Below are 20,251 nucleotides of genomic sequence, written 5' to 3'. Positions count from 1 at the left end.
AGAGCTCCGCCTTGCTACCACATTAATTTATTAAGCTCAATATATCTGGTATAAGAGAAGAACTAGTATTTAAATAAGCAAAACATCACAACATTCAAAAACTTGCGTCAGACACACGCCCATTTTTTCAGTGTTTCCAAAAATGCACTTTACTCCTACGGAATACAATCCATTATATATTAAAGCTTTTATTACGAAAAAACTGGTTGAACATGTAGTACAACTGACTAGATAACTTTAATAAATGATAATAACATTCTATTTTTTGAGTGGTAACAACGACACCGCCAGTGCCGCGCCGTCAATACAACGTGCTGCCATTTTGTGATAGTGTAATAATATTAAATTAAAATGTCGCAACAAGGGCCGGCGTTTGACGTGAACGCTATGACCTTGACCCGATGGGTTTTGGCACAGCAGCGGACGGCGCCCTCTGCTACCGGAGACCTGACACAACTTTTGAATTCAATACAAACAGCCGTGAAGGCTATACAATCCGCTGTGAGGAAAGCCGGCATTGCAAAACTGTTAGTTTTTTACTATGTTCAACTATGTAGCGCTTTTACGCTATAGTTTTAAGTGCAATTAGTACACTAGTTTTAAACAATGGAACATATTTTAAAAGAACTTTACACATAAATGTTACCTTTCACTTTAAAAATACTTTAATATCATTAACTAGGTATCGAGGTTGCTCTTTGTTTGATGAATGCGTTTCGAGCAACCGTTTTGAGAAATTTAATCTTATTTATTGTTAAATTGACAGCCATGGAATCTCAGGCAACACAAACGTTCAAGGCGAGGAAGTTAAGAAACTCGATGTACTGTCTAATGATCTATTTATCAATATGCTCAAGTCATCTTTCACAACGTGCCTGCTTGTTTCTGAAGAAAACACAACCGCTATTCAGGTGTGCATCTTTATTTTTGTTTTCATGCTAAAAAAAGTATAGTAGGTAACGAAATAGAAATAATTCAAGGAAATTAATATTAATGTCTATATATAACTGAAGAAAACAAGTTTGTTATTAAAGAATAAGTCGGAACTGGGTTATTTTTTATACAAACTATATATATCTGTTTCGTTATATTTCATAGTTAAATAAAATTACTAAAATTATTTAAAAATAATACTTGTCTGATAAACCTTGTACAAATATAAAAAAATTAAATAAGAAGAATATATTGCAATGTCTGAGTTTAATATTTTGAACGTTTGCTTAAGGGTGCTTTATAAAATTAAAAAAAAAAATCCTGTTATGAAAATACATTGGAAAGCCGATGACCTTGACTTCGATATAATGTCATGTGTAATTAAGACGCGTCTACAATAACAAATTTAAGAAAATAACCGAAGATATCTTGTTTATTCGGTTAAAATATCACAATTCGTTTATTTCATAGTCATAATCGGTCAAAGTCGAAGTGTTATGACGAAATTTCACCTCGCTGGACCTCACATCCGGCTATCATTGTCCAACAACATAATATTTACCTCATTATATTAATGTATATGTGATAACACATATTACAAACTTAATTAATCACATCAGGTTACTATTATGTTTTATTATTGTAAGTATAAAAATATTAATTACGGGACGCTTTATAAAAAATATTAAAGTTAAAGATGTTGTATCAGCTCAATGATTTAATAGTTTTTATAGGTAAACTTTTTTCACTTCCGTATATTTTTTAACTATCATCAAAATTGTATTATTTTTGTTATCTATACCTCTAATTTAATTTATTTATACCTTCGCTCTTAAATGTAATTGTCGAAATAAAAATTTACATCAAATCTGATTGAAATTGTAATTGAGAGTATGTATGTTTGTCACTGACTAACGCGAAAAGTACTAATCTGATTAACTCAATTTTTTTATTCAAATTACTTAATATAATAAAACCCCTCAACACAGGTCACTTTTATTTCATAAATACCTAACATTACGCGCATCGACAGCAGACTTAAAATATTCACTATTTTTATAACATATAAATCATCTTATTATGTTTCATATTGATATAAAATTATATGTTATTTTACTAATAGGTGGAAACGGAAAGACGCGGCAAATACATAGTGTGCTTCGACCCGTTAGACGGTTCTTCCAACATCGACTGCCTGGTCTCTGTCGGGTCAATCTTCGCTATTTACAAGTAGGTTTGATGAAACTGAGCGCAACATTATATACATGCTTACGAGGCGTCTCTCGTCTCAATAAATAAAGAGAGTTTACATTTTGTCATTTACTCTACTCACTCGATTCTATCAACGTAGTTGTATGAATGGGAACCGACTATTTGTTTAGAAAATAGTACTAGTGTTAAGGGTACGATATGTTCAGCACCAAATATTACTTTTATATACATATTTTTTATTAATTTAATTTGTACATTTATGGAGACTAGAGATCTTAAGCCTGCATAAAAACCTTACTACGTATATCAAATACGTTCCGTACTGATCGTCTATATTTAAAAATTATTTTAGAAAGTCATCTGAAGGTGAGCCTATAGAGGCCGACGCTCTCAGACCTGGCAACCAGTTGGTCGCAGCTGGTTACGCTCTGTATGGCTCGGCAACCATGATGGTGCTCGGTATAGGACGGGGCAAGGGAGTCAATGGCTTCATGTACGACCCCTCCATCGGAGAATTCATCCTCACAGACCCCAATATGAGAATACCAGAGAAAGGAAAAATATATTCCATAAATGAGGGTAGGTTGATAAATTTGTTACGATATGACAGTTTCGTCAATGTCAACCTTGATATATATATATATATATATATATATATATATATATATATATTTAGGTTTCAAAACAAGTAATATGTCTATATATAAGAAGTACGTTTTTATAAAAGAAATTGCACAAAAACTTTCGCTACGTCCATCGTGATTGTGAAATACAATGTGCGTCCCTCCGCTTACATTCTGTATTAAAACCTGGCCAGGGTATGCGGCGGAGTGGTCGGAGGGGCTGAAGAGCTACATAGAAGAGAAGAAGCGTCCCAAGACAGGGAAGGCTTACGGTGCGAGATACGTGGGGTCCATGGTAGCTGACGTACACAGGACGATCAAGTATGGGGGCATTTTTATGTACCCAGCGACCACGTCCGCGCCCAAGGGAAAAGTACGTTCCGATACAAAAAATACCTTTACATCAGCTACCTTCTCTTCCAACTCTTAGTAACCGCTTGCAGTGATCTTATTTCCGAGTAATATTTTTCAATATTGCTTATTTACTATTTTTTAGATGGACATAAAAATCATTGTATGGTTAAAATTTTGTATAAGTTAAAAGTACCGGTCCATTTTAAATTATATGTAAAAAAATACAGCTCCCTAACCTAACCTAACCTAGCTTCGCTGGCACCAGCGTCTCGAATGCTTTATGCCATACACAATGTGTAGGGTGTTTTATTAAGAACGAACTATGGTTCGATCCCCAGCTCCGCCTGCTGTACGAGTGCAATCCGATGGCGTTCCTCGTAACCGAGGCGGGTGGCTTGGCTTCCAACGGCCACATACCCATCCTGGACATCGAACCCACCTCCATCCACCAGCGATCCCCGTGCTACCTGGGATCCAAGCACGACGTTCAGGAGCTGCTGTCTTTCCTTGAATGAGTCTTTCATAATAAAACAGAATCGATATATTTTCCATTCAAATTTATTTACATTTATTGTAAGGCTTTCATCACCTGGTTTCCGTCGGGAATTCTAACTGCCGCGATGAATATCATAAGTATTTGTTAGCGAGCGCTTCCTTATAAGCACGCGTCAGTCCAGTAGTATTATCATATCTCCTTCCTCTTTCAATGGATGACCCCAATACATACTACCATAGTTCTTTTTAAACTGGTTATTTATTGATTTAAAATAATTTATGAAATTTTGATGACCTTCGTAGTTTTTTTGATATTTTTGCGGTTGTATGAGATTATGCGGTGAGAGCTACGAATTGATGGAAGACGTCCAGAATGTGTGGGTCCAGGTCTTGAGTGAACAGAAGCGTTTCCAACGTACTGCTGTACTTCTGGACCTGTTCGTGGTGCTGGAAAACAATACATTTAATTATTCTGGAAGTTTTAGTGCAGTTTTATATTTTTAATAAATTAATTTCTAATATACTCGATGACATTAAAATTAAATATCTTAAGTCCATATTTGAATGCATAAGCATTAAAGGTACCAAGGATCAGATGAAGTGTATAAAATTCGTTTATACCGGTTGGTTCATACGAAAAATTGAAACTTCTGTATGAGGGACCATCTCATGGCGACTGTATGTAAGCCGATACTCACAAGCAGGAACACCTGTCGCAGCCGGGCGAGGGTGGCCCTGTACCAGTGGGTGTGGGGATCCCTCGCGTCGGTGTCGGCTCTCACCAGGTGTTCGGACAGGATCATGATGAACCTCTGGAACACTATCAGGAACAGACGCTTCTGGTCCGTGTGCGCCATCTCCAGGCGTTCCTCCATACGCTCCACCGCCTGGAAAAAATATTGATACATGTAGATCTGGAATGTAATTTATTATAATGGAATTCTGAGAAGAAAAAAAATATATGCCGCAGACAAAAAAACGACTGCCGTGACATAGAAATGAGAAATTACACTAATTTTGGACTTACAAAAATTGGCCAAGACAAGTACAGATACTAAATGCTTAGCAAATACTGTAATATTTGGTCGTTTTTTAAGTCACGTGACTATTTTACTTTACTAAACACTAATATGGATGCTTAACTTTAATTCATTTAATTGGTAGCTCAGTTAGTCTCCACTTGACCGTTTATATTGAGAGTTTCGTCGGTAGCTAGATTTAATTTTACTTAATCTTTATATAATATTTATATGTTTACCTCTTCCGTGGGTTTGTCTTGGTCTTTCTTCTTCTTGCTGCCGCTCTCGTCTTCTGATTCGGAACTGCTTGAATCGGCTCTCGCCAACGCCTCCCTTGCTTCTTGTAATTCCTTGCCTGTGAATTCATCACCAAATTCGTAATCCGCTTCAAAAATATTTTTATTTCGCCATCGGCGAAATTAAACTTACTCAATTTGGAGACGTGTTTGTTCATCTTGTCTATGGTGAGATGTAATATCTCCCATAGATATCCGTGGGTGAAGTATGGCGCCATTTCCTTAGAGAACAGCCACGTAGCGACAGCGCTGCATTCAACGATCTGAGTCTTCAACATTTTATCGACCAGAACGCACACCATCTGACTGTGCCTCTGCCATAACTCCCAAACGTTGCGAAGAACACAGATCTGGGCTTCTTCTGACTCCGCTAGAATCTGTTTTAAACAGTTTCACTCAAATTTAATAAACAGAAAGCAATCATTACTTAAATTGATGTAAATAATTTAATTAGTCGAAACAAAACATTAAAATTTTTTCACATTGACGAACTCAATGATATGATATACCTTAAATTTGAACCTCTTAGTTAAAGACAGCAGTTTGGACAAAGAGCTCGTAATAATATTGGATATATACCTTGAAAACGTAATGGAACTTAGATATAGCGGCGAAGCTGTGGGAGATGCTCTTGCTGCCGAGGTTTAGCAGCGTTTGGACAAACACGTCAATCTTGAGCGGGTTGTAGGCTGTATGAGCGGCATTGGCTTCACCCTCGCGTAAAGGGTTCGGTAGTTCCCGGAGCACGTTCAACGCCTCTTCGGGCGTACATTTATTACGGACGCAGACAACTAATTGATGAGCAGCTTCTGTTCCTGGGAGAGAGGCTGCGAGAGATAGATATTAAGTATATTATTATTATTGATCAGTTCCAAGAATTCTGCTCGTACTGCTGTATAAAACATCGTCAAAATAAAAACGATTATACGAGACGTTTACGGTTCACGAATATGACACTTTCCACTTTTTTTTTGTTTATTTATTTGGATAGTTATCTTTATTCCTTTGTTGTTTAAATAATAAAAAAAACTACAGATATTATGAATAGTATCCATGACAAACAGTTATTAAAAGCCAAAAGTAGAAAAAAATGTTTCGAGCGAAACACAATCTTTGATATTCACATTAGTGTCTCCAACAAAGGTGTTAAAAAATGTGGCATAATACTAGACAGTATAAAACAAAAAAAAAATTGAATACTTCAGTGTGATTTATATCAGATATAATTCACAGAGTTAATGGCTTGTGAATGTAAAAATAAATGATTTGGTAACGTTACCACGTAGCTGTGGGAATTAAGGCATTCTGGCTGGAATTATCAACTAGTGCATTAGGACTCGTTACTATATACAACTCAATACTTATAGTTTATAGTTCTAATAATACTATTAGTTCATGAATGTAAACTTTAGGTCTGTAGGTGTTTATCTAATAATTAATATTATTAGTACTAAAGTGTAATGGCCTGATAGATAGTTTTTCTTAATAGCTTTCCTTATAGAGATAAGATATTTTTGGTTTATTGTGTTTAAAAGAGCACACTATGCACAGCATGGCGTAATACTGTAATGGTCAGAGCATTAGTCAATCTGCAGATTATGACATTGACCTTTGAGAATAAAGAATAGAATTAATTAAAACCACTCTCTTTCGATATAATGCCACTAGTTTAGCTACTTTATGTTGAACTCTCAGTCTTAGGGACAGCTAACTTTGCCTTTCCTGAAATTTTCTCGACTAAACCTAAACTTAAGCAATATTCAATGTATTTTTTTTTAAATTAAACTATCACAGAAACTACAGCACAAAAACTTAATACTTACTTATTTAAAAAAGTCTATAAATTAACCTTTTTGAAAAACTATTTAGAAATTAAAAGTATGTCTTTCAAAAGTTCTGTATACTATGTTAACTTTGTAGGTATATATTATATAAGATTTTTTATAGTAAACACTTAGAATTGTAACATAAATTATAAAATTAAATCGTATAATAGATACCATACTAAATATGTCATTTAAGAGACATCTTTTTGAAAGTGGCTGTATATTAGTCACAAAAAACAGTTCAGGGGCCTACTCCCGAAACTAATTCTTTTAAAACCCAAAAATTGACACAAGACAAATTTTATATTTATACGCCTAATACCTAATGAAAACGTCTTTTCAGTCCAAAAACCAATAGTATAAATTAACGTAAATATCATTTCTTCCAAAGCATTCCGCCCGAGACACTGAAAGTGCGAGACGATTTCACTCGCATGTCCTAGAGCTGTTTATATAACAACAATAACAACAATTCTTCTTTGAAAAAATCGCAGACAACAAACAAACTATACAATGACTTCCTTAAAATATTAATGATCCAATATCGTGACATCAAGGCATGTATCATTAGTGAAAATAGGTGTATTACAACATCGACCTGTTCATGGATTGGATGGATTCCAAAGGGAAAGTTTGTGAGTGAAAAAAATATGGATTGTTCAAGTATATAGACAGCTTATACTGTCTGGGATAAGGACATAGGATGGGACAGCTTAGTTGGTAAAGCTATTCGTACGATATCCCGATGATTGCGAGTCCGATCTTGCTTATTGATGAATTTTGCAATCTATATCTTCTAATTTAAATTTAAACATCCGGTTTTCATTTTATTCATAAAACCTCAGCTATTAATTTAGTTAGTCAAAATAACATACCTACTTTAAAACGCCCGCAAAACTAAATGTCCGAATTAAATTATACAGTTATATTTTTAAGTTACAGTATGTCTGCTAGTCGACGAAATTAAAATGATTACAAAACAAAGGAAAACCACAGTATCTTACTAACACCGCGTAGATCCTTATAGCTATAGTAAAATCAAACGCATTTCCTCAAGAGGATGTTACTTCTAACTTAATACACACCTGGCAATTACATGACCTCCTGTAATTCATTACCCGCAAAACAGATCTAGCGTGAATGAGAATTTTAAGAAACACAATACAGATGAGAAGTTTTGTATTAGATACGATTTATTTTATTTGGATATTTAACTGTTTAGTTAAAAAATTTCGTATCCAAACAAAGAATACGTTTTCATCAACTCCAATAGATGTAATTTTTTTTTATTGAACTGAAATATGTAATATATTATATAATTGTTTAAAATATATCGCTGTTTTGGCATAACCTCCGTCACCCGACTTAATCGTTCGTGTGTAGAGGCTGGTATGTTTCATTTTCGTATACATATGTAAAAATATTTAAGCCTTTATATTTGATCTAACCAATAGTGCATCACAATCGTAACACAACGTAACTCTCAGTTTAAACCGTCAGTTCGACGTAGCTTGCGGTCCGTTCGAGGCGTGTTTAATATGAGCACTTTGTTCTGTGTCATCATCATCATTGTGAGTACCCATACGGAATATTTATAAATATTTTGTTATATGTGCGTGTGTGCGTGTTTATTTATACATTTATATATACATTTCTTATTTCCAAATCTTTCACGAATTCCTAATATCTTTAACAATACAATAATTATTTAAATACAATTTTTTTCCAATAGTTATAATTAATCTATCTCAGCGAGGAGGTATTTTGACGTCTATATGTTACGTATTGACGCAGACTTGTTTGTGTTGTTTTAAATTGTTTTCTGTGATTAATATTTGTTAGCGACTCCCATTTCCGTGCTGGGAGAGAAACACTCGTGGCGTGGATACAGCACACGTCGATCTGTTACTTGTCTAAAGAATTTACATTACGATGAAATTTTTATTTTTTTTTATTCTGATATTACTATTATAAAAAAGAAAAAATTTCTTATCCGAATAAAACTAATATTTTTCGGAATTACTACGCGTATTTTATTATTTTAAAAACTACATAATCCCGACGTTTCGGTTACTTTTCAGCAACCGTGATCACGGGCAGACGAGATGTGAATCTCACGTCACCACGAAGCCGTGAAGCCCGTGACCACGGTCGCTGAAAAGTAACCGTAGCTTTTATAATAACAAAATACGCGTAGTAATTCCGAAAAATATTAGTTTTATTTAAATGAATACTTGCGAAAGTCTTAGATCGCAAATTTCTTATCCCTCAGTAATATTTTCAGACTAAGTTTACTGAGAAACCGAAAATCTAAACAAACAGACGGATTTACTTCAATGATATTTTTATTATAACTATATATATATAGCATTTTCTTCATGCTATACACACGGTTCAATTTTGTTTATACATATTATTCGATCCAGAAATCATCAACACTTGGTGCAATATCTTCATTACAAACATAATTTTACTAATACTATAATGATGTATTAATTTTACTTGTTACAAATCAGGCTTTACAGAGCAGTCTCGCCTCCAATCACACGGCACATGTCAAGATACGAGTGGCCTCAGGGCATTGTCTTTGCTTGCGTTATTCCCATAAAACTAGGGCAATTTTTAATTAAAATCGGTGATATACATCCAATGAAAAAATATATATTTTTAACTGTATATTAGTATATTAATCTCTGAATGCTTGTTACTATAATAATGAGTTCGTGTGTTGAGATGAAACACTGACAGATTAATCTGAAATTCTATATAAATACTATAAGAGACAGTAAATTAGGAACGTGGTACATTATTTTCAGTCAATTATAATCGAGATGAAAATTGGTGAAAATTAATTTCCTACGTCAATTACTTGAATAGTGACGTCTTAAATAAGAAATTGAAACGTGTGCGTTTCAATCAATGACACGTAAGCTCTGACATTGGCAAAATATTCCACGGTTTCAGTGCTAATGAAAAATTTTATAGCAATAAAATGAGACAATAAAGCTCTTTGATTTAAATATTTTTTTTTCTTACTGACATTAAATTAGACATGTACTAAAAATTTATTACACTGATTTAATAGATTCGGAGTTTTCGGGAATCAAAGTTTAAATTAGAGACAGAGGTAGAAGAAGAAAAAAAAACGTAAATATAACCACACCCTTGACATGAAAATGAAATGCAAATTTCGTCTTCGTTACTACGATTCAACTCCACGGAGCTTAAGCATCTAGGTGCAGATGTTATCTTAGATGAAAATAAATAAAGCGTTACAAAACGCTAACATACCATCGAAGTACCGTCAGAAAAAAAAAACATTTAATATAGCATAATTAAGTTATAAATCTATTTAATTATGAATGTCATCCGTTCAACAAATATGCAGCCAAAGAGTACGTTCTAAATATATTTATTGTATTAACGAGATGGGAAATCGCGAGGGATGTTTCGTTCGTCGAACACGCAACGATAGCTGCACGCTATCTTAGCGCACTTTCCCGCCAACCGCCATTTTACTTTCGAACGCATATTAGAATAACTTAACAGCAATTACAATACTAATCGCAATCTCATATACGATTAGTGCTGATTTATTATTATTATATATAAAAAAAAAATTATTTCGTTGCAGACACAAGTCGGGATACGCGGGCAGAACTATGATTTCCGGCCGACTCCTATCCCGCTTGATGAATGGCATCACAACACCAACTACAGACGTGAAAGTCGGGCCGGAACATTACATGAGACCTTTGTGACGGAAACTCCGCCGTCGGTAGCAGCCGTACCAGCACATTACTGGGAAGACGCTCTTAGACATAGCGTTTACCTGACCCTAGTTAAAGACAAAATTAAACAACTCATGACAAAAGTTGACATCGAAACATCTGACAGCAAAACCGGAAATTACGATTCGAAAGAGACCGAGGACCAAGGGCTTTGGGACAAAATAAAAAATGCACCATTCAAAAGATTACCGGAAGAAGACCCGGTTGTTGGTGACGTCACCATCATGGCGAAGGGACGACTTTTAGAAGATAAGAAAGGATTCTCCTTCGCTGAAGACGAAAAATCTAAAGAAACCTGCATCGATGATAAATGCAAGCAAGGCGTCAGAGCATTCTGGTCAGTTAAGAGAGTGAGACAGAGAGATCACGAAACATCTCCAGGGAAATATCATTATGAGTTAACATTTTCCGTTTCATCTCAGACACCTAAGAAACCGAAAAAGGTCCAAGAAAATCCTATAATAACCTATACAGTGCGCGAAAATTATCCAAGAAGAATAGTAGATAAGCCCCAAGAATACCGAAAATTTGACACACCGAAAATTCAAACCAGAAGACCTGAGAGGGCAATATGGTTTCACAAAAATATAGCACCCGACAAACAAATCGGTAGGAGACAGTTCTTCCAAGGTTTTGACTCATTATTCTCATCGTTTTTCTCTAACGAAAATTCAAATGCTTATAATGTTCCACCCACAAAATACAAACATAACCCATATGGTGCACAAGCTGCTTACCAAAACCCGAAGATAAATCATGGTGGCGTTCACAATGATCATCATCAAATACCATATCCCTACAAACCGAACTTTAACGTGCCAATTCAAGCACCACCAATCCTTCCACCACTTAATCCAAATCAGCAGTACCAGGACTTAAGTACATTCACGACTGCGAACAGTAACCTATTTTCGTTGTACCCATTTGACCAAAGAACGGAACCACGGCCAGCCCAGGGCCCGAAGACGACACGCCCAGCTGTATTACCAACTCCATTACCACCAATTTCACCCATACGAGATTTTTCGATAGAAGCGACTCAACCAATTTCTTTTGAAAATTTTGATAACACAACACATGCGTCGGACACTCTGAATTATCCGATAACGCATAACAAACATAAGCCCTATAAGGCGAATTATTTCTCAGACCATATAAGGCCACCAGTATACAATGCACCACCGGGAGTTTTTGTTACGATGGATAAGAAACCGTTTAAACCCATGCCACCATTAAAATATCTGCACATGTCCAAGCCAAATAGACCTAACAGACCGACAGATTTTCGACCCAGCCCCCAAGTCATGGACGTTCAGTTCTCTGATCCTGATTCATTTGGGGATACTGCATTTAGACCAATAACAGTTGGTTACGCGGAAAACAACAAAACAAACAATGTAGAATTAACCAATAAGAAGAAAGATACTAAAAGTAGGAAACCGTCATCACATGGAAAAAAACCGTTAAAAAAACATGAAACACCAAAATCTCAACACGTTAGTACAACAGTTCCTGATATTATAACAGCACAGACTTTAACTTCCGATGAAATGGACACAATGGAATGGGCAAATATTTTAGGAGCATTTACAAAAACAACACCAATGGTGACACAAACAGAGACTGTACGTGTTGCTGAAACAACAACTCCGATGTCTACTACAGTAACAACCACAAAAAAGGTAACGCCTACAACGGAGAAGATCCCAAGCACCAGCACAACCACGAAAACTCCGACTAAAAAAAGGACGCGACCGCCACCAAAGTTAAAAAAAGAAGAAAAGGTTAAAAAGCACAAGAGAATAACAACAACAACAACATCGACAACTACGAATGCACCTGAGGACATTAAAAAAAGACCAGCACACGATCTGTCATCTCAAGCAAGTTCCGTTGCAACAGGTATCCCAACGGAAACCACGAAAACTTACAAAGAATCACACAACCAGACACAACCCACAACAACTTCAAGTTCCACTACAACGACATCAACAACAACCAAGCCAACAACTACAACAGCATCTTCAGAAACAACAGTTTTACCAAAAAAACTAACGTCTACGGAACCTAGAAACCAAAATCGCTTCCGACAGTCGACATTAATACTCAAAGGGACGTCAGTCAAACACGATCGATGGAATACAAGTCAAAGAAACCAGTCAACAGCAACATTGACATCAACAACATCATCGCACAGAAGGAAAGGTTCTAATTTCCAGGGCTATATGTCCTCTACTCCTCGACCGATTGACGAGGCTAGAGAAAAAGACCACGCGGACAGAACGTCCACCACTACAACAGAATCAAGTGTCACTAAAGCAAGCGAAGCAACATCACAAATTAATCAGTCTATCGAAGAGATTGTAGACCAATATGAAACAAATAGTGTTGTACCCTTCCAAGCATCAAACGAAGACGATAATTTATTTGGTGAATCCAACAATTCCAAAGTAGATCCGTCACTAACAGAAGACAATGAAGATATCAAAAAATCTTCAACTTCCATAAAAATAACACCAAATGGAAACGCAAAAAATAAAACTAAATGTAAAAAGAAGAAAAATAATACGGTAACAACAGAAAAAGTAGACGAATCAGAATCTATTACTGAAGAAATAACTTCACAGAGCCTTATAGGCAGAACAGGTACAGTCGCATCAGCAAGTAATATAGAAGAAATAATTAATTTCAACTTTGATGATGATGCACAACAAAATGATGGAAGCAAGACCGATCAAGATTACAGCTATGATAATTTTACTAAAAGCGGAGACGACTTTGAAGATATATTCAGTTTATTAGACGATAAACAAAGCCAATCTGATCATGACAATTATGATGATGACGATGATGATGATGACAATAATGATCATGATGATGAACGCGATGATGACACTGAATTTGATGATGACGTAGAAATGGCCCACAAAGCGCCGTTCAGCTTCTTGGAGTTAATGGCTATGTCATAGACTGAACTTATTGCTTTAATTTATAATCAGGTATACGAAAAAACAATGTTAGAGGCATTTAAGACACTTGTGCATATATTGTTACATCCAGTGTAAATATTTATATACTTAATAAGTAGGTTAACTGTAATTAAATGTTTTGTAAATGATTGAATTAAATTATTCTATGACTTACCCGCTCCTTCCATGGCATATTTGTAAATGGGTTCAGGTTTGAGAGGGACGTATGCTGCTAGCGATTCCGGTGTCATGTCTTTGATCCTTTGATGATATGACAACCTTGAATGAAAATTTTTTCCAATGATTCGATATTAAAATAAAATATAAAATTGACAACATACTTGTTACTGAGAATGCTTGAATATTTTCATTGTCTCTCAAGGATAATTTATATATATTAATATATTTGTAAGATATGCTTTAAGATAACATAAAGCCCATGAATATAGCATTAGTAATTATTTAATAAATCATTTGAAAATCGCTTCAAAATGGAATCAACTGTTTTAAATTTGGCTAATGTTAATAAAGTTTTATAGAGTTGTAAAAATTTTTGACATACCTAAGACACTTGCCGAGCACCTCCCTGATGAATCTCGGCTTAGGATGTTCAGGGTCTAGCTGAGCGCATCCCTCCCAATCTTCCCAGGACCAACGATATTGGAAGTTACTCAAGTGATACGAAAACCAGTTCACTAATCTATAAAATATAAATTATTAAAGAAATTAGATCCAGAAATATATAAATACTCCAGCATTCATTATTCTAAATATAAATACATAGATAATTTTAATGATTGTATAAGAAACAGTTATAAACAATAATCTTAATTAGTGTGTACGTATTTTAATAAGAGAAGACACTGGAACACATTTAAATAACATTATTAGAATAAAAAAAAAATGATTTCTATTGAAATTAAAATATTTAGATTTAGTTTCTCTGTATAATAAAAAATATTAACAATATACTTAGACACTTCTACGTCCTACCTGTCAAAACATGCTATATTCATTGTATCGATTCTCATGAAAAGAATCTCAGTAGCTTGTGCCAAAACTTGCGGCATCGTGGACGGTTGCAGCTTACAGAGCTCAATTAGAATAGATCCATAACATATCTCCAAATATCTCGGTCTCGGCAAATTGAACAGCTCAGCAAATATAACTTCAACGATACAGTACTCTAGTGGGATTTTAGATTTATACGGAAAACATAGGAGTTGAGCGGCACATTCCTTTCGCTCTAGATGGTATGCTTCAACGATATTATGGAGGTGTTCCTCTATAAGGAACCTTTCTATGGAGTGGGCACCTGGCAGTACAGGGCCGTCGGGACAATCGGTGTAGTCGAACATACGGAATATAACTCGGGGCATTGGATATGTGTCGCCATCATTGTGAGGTGGAGGCTATGAAGAAAAATATTCATAAATTAATTAAAACTCTTGAGCAATGGGCTTTTTTGTTGTTGATGCTCAACATTATGCATGATAGCATTACAGAAAAATATATATATAACTGAACAGAGAAAAAAAAAATTATTTGATTTACGAATATTCTGAAAAGGTTAATATTATAACAACAGTTTAAAAACTTTAATAAAGTCTTAACAAAATGCAAAAAAATATATTTCTACAAAATTATTTATTTACCTGAATTGTAGGTAGTGTGTGTTGTAAGGCCTCACACAATATAGAATCAAAAGCAAGATAAGGCCTAGGTATATGTTTTTCTGACCAGTTATCCTGTCTTAACTTTTTGATTTGAGCCCACAAACAATCCAAATATTCTTCTTGAAGATGCGGTGAATCTGCCGACCATACTTTTAGAGCTGGCCAATGTTTTTTACTTCTCTTGTTTAAAAACACCTCTATGGTTACCAGCAAGTGATCTAATTGTGATTCTTTCTTTTCATACAATTCTCTACCAACCCATGGCAAAGTAGCAAGTACGGCAAACACAAACCAATCACGTCGGACTTGTGGCACACCATCTTCATTAGCACAGTCAACCAATGTTTCTAACAATGTCAATAGAGATGATGCAGCCAACACATGACAGTTAACTAGATCAGCTATAAACCTCAAGCAATAACGGGCTGCGTTCCATTTACCAGTTTTGAGATTTTCTTTAAACGTTTTGACTATGTAATCCACAAATTCGCCACCAAAGTTATAATTTTTTGCGTTTAGCAATCCAACTAATGTTGCATAAATAGTACATTTCTCTGGCATTCGTATAGCACATTCTGTTAAAATACGTAATATTTTCACTCTAAATGTACTCAAATCGGCTTCCAACACACTCGCCAAGCCTTCTAAATTGCTCTCTAAGCTAGAACTACTTTTCTCTCCTACTCTTAAAATAAGGGATTCTAATCTATCCTCAATTTCTTGATTTTCTGAAACCCTCCGGCGTTTTCTATGCAGACGTTCTGTAATTTCAAATAAGAAAACATTAAATGAAGCCGCAACTAAGACAGTTTTCGTATATAAAAATTAACCTAAAATTCATTTCATTTACCATAACCGTCTTCTTCTTCATGTGCCCTTCTACGATTCATAATGGTTAACTTATAAATAAAGTGTAATACTTTGAATGAGGACAAAAACTATCATTAAATAAAATGCAAACGTAAACGACATAAGCGTCAAGACTCAAGCCGTAAAATTTTGACGCTTCACAGATTTGACGTATCAGAAGAGATTTCGATGCTCCATTAAAATAACAATGAATCTTCAATTGTATTTTGATCAACATAATTTATATCATTAAGAACATTGACTAAAATTTAAGTCATTTTTTTACATTCAAACTGCATTATTTTTACACATATGTAGATATAACTTTAAATAATCATAACTTGTCGCTTCCTTTTTATTAAGTGGCAATTTTATTTTAAATAACGTGTGGTAATACTTAAATAAAAGTGGGGAGTATTAAGTACAAAAAGGCAAAGAAGACTAAGAATGTTGTTTGAGAATTATATAAAATCGATTTTTTTATTTTAATATAGAACAATTATTTTGACTTTATGAATGAGTTTGCTATATTCAAAAAGTTTATCATCTATCTACAACTACGATTTAAATCATAATTTATAACTTTTATTTAATGTTATTAAAAGTATTGTGGGGTTCGAAAAATACATTTTAATGAATAAATATTCATATATCTTGTAACTTTGTTATAAGAATAAAAATGTCCTGTAATTATGCGGAGGGCCTTTCGCCATATGAAGATAAAGGAGTTCTCGGTATACCTGAGGTAAGCTAATAAATGTTATATTACTATTGATATTAACAAACTTTTGATTTATAAATGACAAAAATATGTTTCTTTTAGAAATTTGACTCTATAGAGAAATTAAATGAGAAGTGTAAAATCTTAGCGGAACTTATAGAAACAAGTAAACACATAGTAGTTCACACTGGGGCTGGTATAAGTACCACAGCTGGGATTCCAGATTTCAGGTAAAATCTATCATTGATTTACTTTCATGAAAGTTGTATATATTTAAAACAAATCCATTTTTTATCAGTCAATAAAATTCTCAACTAGTTCTTGTTAAATTATTCTTCCTTTAGAATTTTTAATAAAAAGCAATGTGACTAGCGTTTTCGAAACTACCTAATTATACAGATTTATATCCTGGTTCTTATTAAAAATGTTTAACTTTAATAATCAATAATATTAACATTTCTTTACAACAACTGTTGATTTTTGACAATATTTCAGAGGGCCAAACGGCGTGTGGACGTTAGAAAAGAAGGGTAAGAAGCCCTCAATTAACATATCATTTACCGATGCTAAACCAACAAAAACACACATGATACTAAAAAATCTAGTCGAATGCAACAAAGTTCAGTACATAATCAGCCAAAACATTGACGGTCTGCATTTGAAGTCAGGGTTACCAAGGAAATACCTGTCGGAACTGCATGGCAATATGTTCATTGATGAATGTAACCTGTGTAAAAAGTGAGTAATTTAAATAACTCAATCTTAGATCGGCATTAATTTGAACATCCAAATAGTTTATTTACCGAGATTAATGTTGAAAAACCTGATTTAAAAATTATTTTCATACATACAAACATAAGATTTATAAGATACTTCCGTCTCTCCAGCCATATATCACAGATGATGTAAAGTAATTGAATTGCCAGAAAAATGTTAATATAAAATCCAGTTACATCCTAAAAACCTTAGACACCATTATAATAATTAATTTAGTTTGAAAAAATGTTTTAAGTAATAATATCATTAAAAGAAAACTAATATTTTCTAATTACTCTCCATTATTTTATTATTTTGAACAGAAATTCTCATCTTGTCCGTCCGTGATCGAGAATGCTGCAAAGTACCCGAAACATCAAAAGTGTGTAGTTCAAAATAATAAAACGAAAATATTAGTTATCTTTAAATCTATTGAGATTTTTCCCACAAACAATATCCGTAACTGATTAATATTGACTTCTATAATAACTTGTAATTGTTATAATTTCAGACAGTTTGTAAGAAGCAGTCCCGTTGAAACGGTTGGTAAGAAATGCAGCGGAGTGCCTTGTGCTTCCGCTCATGCCGGTGGTAGACCCTGTAGAGGTCGTTTGTATGACGGAGTATTGGATTGGGAGCACAGTCTGCCGGAAAATGATTTGTTAATGGCCGAGTGGCATTCCAGGTGATATATAGGAATTGAAATGGATTTTATTACCAAATTTTTAAGACAATATTGTGTTATTATTAATATCATTCTAATAAGTTCTAGTTTGTTAACTAAAGTTCAATTATATTTAAATCTTAATTAAGATTTGTTTCATTTCTTTTTAATTGTTCCAGTGTCGCTGACTTGAGTATATGTTTAGGTACAACCCTACAAATTGTGCCAAGCGGTAACCTACCATTGGATACTGTGAAATATGGTGGAAAATTGGTTATATGCAATTTGCAGCCGACAAAACATGTGAGTGTCACAGATGTAACTCGGTGAAAACTTACTGATGATTTAGACATCCTGTATTTATATATAATATTATAAAAAAAGTTTTATTGAAAATGTATGTATGCGATAACAGTAATTTCTTAATGAAGAATCAATTAATTATCACAGTTTGTATATATGTAGGTGTGTGCTAACATACCTTGATGGTTACATGACACTGAATTAAAATGTTTGTAAATAAATTTTAGGATAACAAAGCGGATTTAGTTATAAACTACTATGTGGATGACGTGTTAGAGAAAGTCATGAACATTATGAAAATAGAGATCCCACAACATAATGAAGGAGATAATTTACTGATAAAGGCAGAAACATCTATAATAGATTGGACGATAAGCAGAAAGGACGTTTTAGAAATGGAGAAAATATTCAAAGCGAAATGTAAAGGTGTTAAAAAGAAACGTGTTCTAATAAAGAAGAGAAACATTACGGATGTGAACAAAAATGATGATAACACGAAAATGATGAAACTGGAAGCAGACGACAAAGATCTTAGTAATACAAAAGAGATTCTTGCTTTTTAAATATTATAAACTTTAATATTTTTTTTTTGTTTTATTCATAAAACCAGCAAGAACTATATTTTTTATTAAGTATATTTAATACAATACAATTTATATATAAAACTAGGTTTTTGGAAAACTATTCGATATATTTATTCTATATTTAAATTTTCCCGCCGTTTCGATTACAGTGTAAATATAGTAAACACGGCTTAATTTTAAACGTATACACGCGAAAATCTTAGCCATTATAATTTAAGTATGTATGTATTTTCAAACATGATTAATAGTACACTGAATAATAATTTAGTTTTATACCATATTTATTTTATACCATATATATTTTATACCATATATATTTTATACCATATATATTTTATACCATATATATTTTATACCATATATATTTTATACCATATATATTTTATACCATATATATTTTATACCATATATATTTTATACCATATATATTTTATACCATATATATTTTATACCATATATATTTTATACCATATATATTTTATACCATATTGTAGGAATATGAGAGGGTAGGAGAGAATCAATGTAGGAACATGAGAGGGTAGGAGAGACTCAAACGACATATAAGCAGTTGTCAGAGGACATCAGGGCTCTTTTTCGTTCGTAACGCGCGTTGGTGTGATAGTTTAGTCGTTAGTAGATTTTAGAAGTGTGTTTAAATCTTTCGATTGTGTTATATTCGGATTACATTTAACGATTAGTTTAAATCAAGATAGTTGAAAGTTATTCATTTAGAATTGTTTTTATTTTTGTGTAAATTTAATAAATTTGCGGTGGAATTGTATCGAATGTTATTTTTTAAAAAGTCAATTCTTACCTTGTTTCTAAGATCAGAAGTGCGATACGTACCTTGAGAACCCCGTTTGGTAAGGCCTTGTTATTTCAATTTACCCACACATCATTTTTTTTTGTGTTTTGTTAAATATTTCATTATAACTTTTTTTTAGACACTGAGTTATTTTAAATATCGTGTTACGTTATTATCGAGAATATTAATTTGTGTTAATTACTTTGATTAAGCGGTGAGTAAGCTTTTATTGCGTTTGTTTGTTGATACGTTAATTTCTAGCGATCATACTTATTTAATTATTTTATTTTGTTACTAAAATGTCTGAACGTGAACGCAATTGTAGCCGCAGTGGTCTTGATAGTAATCCTCGTCGTGATCGTAGCTAGAGTCAGG

The 20,251-nt window shown here is 33.7% G+C and overlaps 4 protein-coding genes across 4 annotated transcripts; 3 read left to right on the top strand and 1 right to left on the bottom strand.

Moving 5' to 3' along the window:
- The first annotated feature begins 209 nt into the window (after nucleotides 1–209).
- Nucleotides 210–3,683, top strand: LOC116767846 (fructose-1,6-bisphosphatase 1). The gene is made up of 6 exons (XM_032658340.2): nucleotides 210–527; nucleotides 767–911; nucleotides 2,057–2,163; nucleotides 2,498–2,724; nucleotides 2,963–3,141; nucleotides 3,461–3,683. Exons 1-6 carry the CDS (start codon nucleotides 352–354, stop codon nucleotides 3,635–3,637), a joined length of 1,011 nt encoding a protein of 336 aa, XP_032514231.1. The 5' UTR covers nucleotides 210–351; the 3' UTR covers nucleotides 3,638–3,683.
- Nucleotides 3,663–16,208, bottom strand: LOC116767845 (nuclear cap-binding protein subunit 1). The gene is made up of 10 exons (XM_032658339.2): nucleotides 16,045–16,208; nucleotides 15,174–15,955; nucleotides 14,512–14,930; nucleotides 14,081–14,218; nucleotides 13,694–13,797; nucleotides 5,512–5,759; nucleotides 5,066–5,309; nucleotides 4,876–4,991; nucleotides 4,316–4,504; nucleotides 3,663–4,064 (listed from the first exon to the last, which is right to left on the bottom strand). Exons 1-10 carry the CDS (start codon nucleotides 16,082–16,084, stop codon nucleotides 3,951–3,953), a joined length of 2,394 nt encoding a protein of 797 aa, XP_032514230.1. The 5' UTR covers nucleotides 16,085–16,208; the 3' UTR covers nucleotides 3,663–3,950.
- Nucleotides 8,107–13,667, top strand: LOC116767844 (mucin-2-like). The gene is made up of 2 exons (XM_032658338.2): nucleotides 8,107–8,329; nucleotides 10,393–13,667. Exons 1-2 carry the CDS (start codon nucleotides 8,297–8,299, stop codon nucleotides 13,516–13,518), a joined length of 3,159 nt encoding a protein of 1,052 aa, XP_032514229.2. The 5' UTR covers nucleotides 8,107–8,296; the 3' UTR covers nucleotides 13,519–13,667.
- A 254-nt stretch (nucleotides 16,209–16,462) lies between the features above and the next one.
- LOC116768121 (NAD-dependent protein deacetylase Sirt6) lies at nucleotides 16,463–19,066 on the top strand. The gene is made up of 6 exons (XM_032658768.2): nucleotides 16,463–16,788; nucleotides 16,867–16,994; nucleotides 17,260–17,502; nucleotides 18,032–18,205; nucleotides 18,364–18,487; nucleotides 18,715–19,066. Exons 1-6 carry the CDS (start codon nucleotides 16,723–16,725, stop codon nucleotides 19,048–19,050), a joined length of 1,071 nt encoding a protein of 356 aa, XP_032514659.2. The 5' UTR covers nucleotides 16,463–16,722; the 3' UTR covers nucleotides 19,051–19,066.
- The last annotated feature ends 1,185 nt before the right edge of the window (nucleotides 19,067–20,251 follow it).

This window comes from Danaus plexippus, chromosome 19, assembly GCF_018135715.1.
Source record: "Danaus plexippus chromosome 19, MEX_DaPlex, whole genome shotgun sequence".
NCBI lineage: Eukaryota > Metazoa > Arthropoda > Insecta > Lepidoptera > Nymphalidae > Danaus > Danaus plexippus.
The sequence above is the reverse complement of the archived record's forward strand: the minus strand, read 5'-3'. Positions and strand labels throughout refer to the sequence as shown.

Bases quoted from the DNA above. Each gene is read 5' to 3' on its own strand.
- LOC116767846 (XM_032658340.2), top strand. From the start codon at position 352: ATGTCGCAACAAGGGCCGGCGTTTGACGTGAACGCTATGACCTTGACC. The intron at 528-766 runs GTTAGTTTTTTA...TTAAATTGACAG, and splicing joins AAAGCCGGCATTGCAAAACT to CCATGGAATCTCAGGCAACA. The intron at 3,142-3,460 runs GTACGTTCCGAT...TTCGATCCCCAG, and splicing joins CGTCCGCGCCCAAGGGAAAA to CTCCGCCTGCTGTACGAGTG.
- LOC116767844 (XM_032658338.2), top strand. From the start codon at position 8,297: ATGAGCACTTTGTTCTGTGTCATCATCATCATT. The intron at 8,330-10,392 runs GTGAGTACCCAT...ATTTCGTTGCAG, and splicing joins TCTGTGTCATCATCATCATT to ACACAAGTCGGGATACGCGG.
- LOC116767845 (XM_032658339.2), bottom strand. From the start codon at position 16,084: ATGAATCGTAGAAGGGCACATGAAGAAGAAGACGGTTATG. The intron at 14,931-15,173 runs GTAAATAAATAA...TTTTCTTCATAG, and splicing joins ACACACTACCTACAATTCAG to CCTCCACCTCACAATGATGG. The intron at 4,505-4,875 runs GTAAACATATAA...TATTTTTTCCAG, and splicing joins AAGACAAACCCACGGAAGAG to GCGGTGGAGCGTATGGAGGA.
- LOC116768121 (XM_032658768.2), top strand. From the start codon at position 16,723: ATGTCCTGTAATTATGCGGAGGGCCTTTCGCCATATGAAGATAAAGGA. The intron at 16,995-17,259 runs GTAAAATCTATC...ACAATATTTCAG, and splicing joins GCTGGGATTCCAGATTTCAG to AGGGCCAAACGGCGTGTGGA. The intron at 18,206-18,363 runs GTGATATATAGG...TAATTGTTCCAG, and splicing joins ATGGCCGAGTGGCATTCCAG to TGTCGCTGACTTGAGTATAT.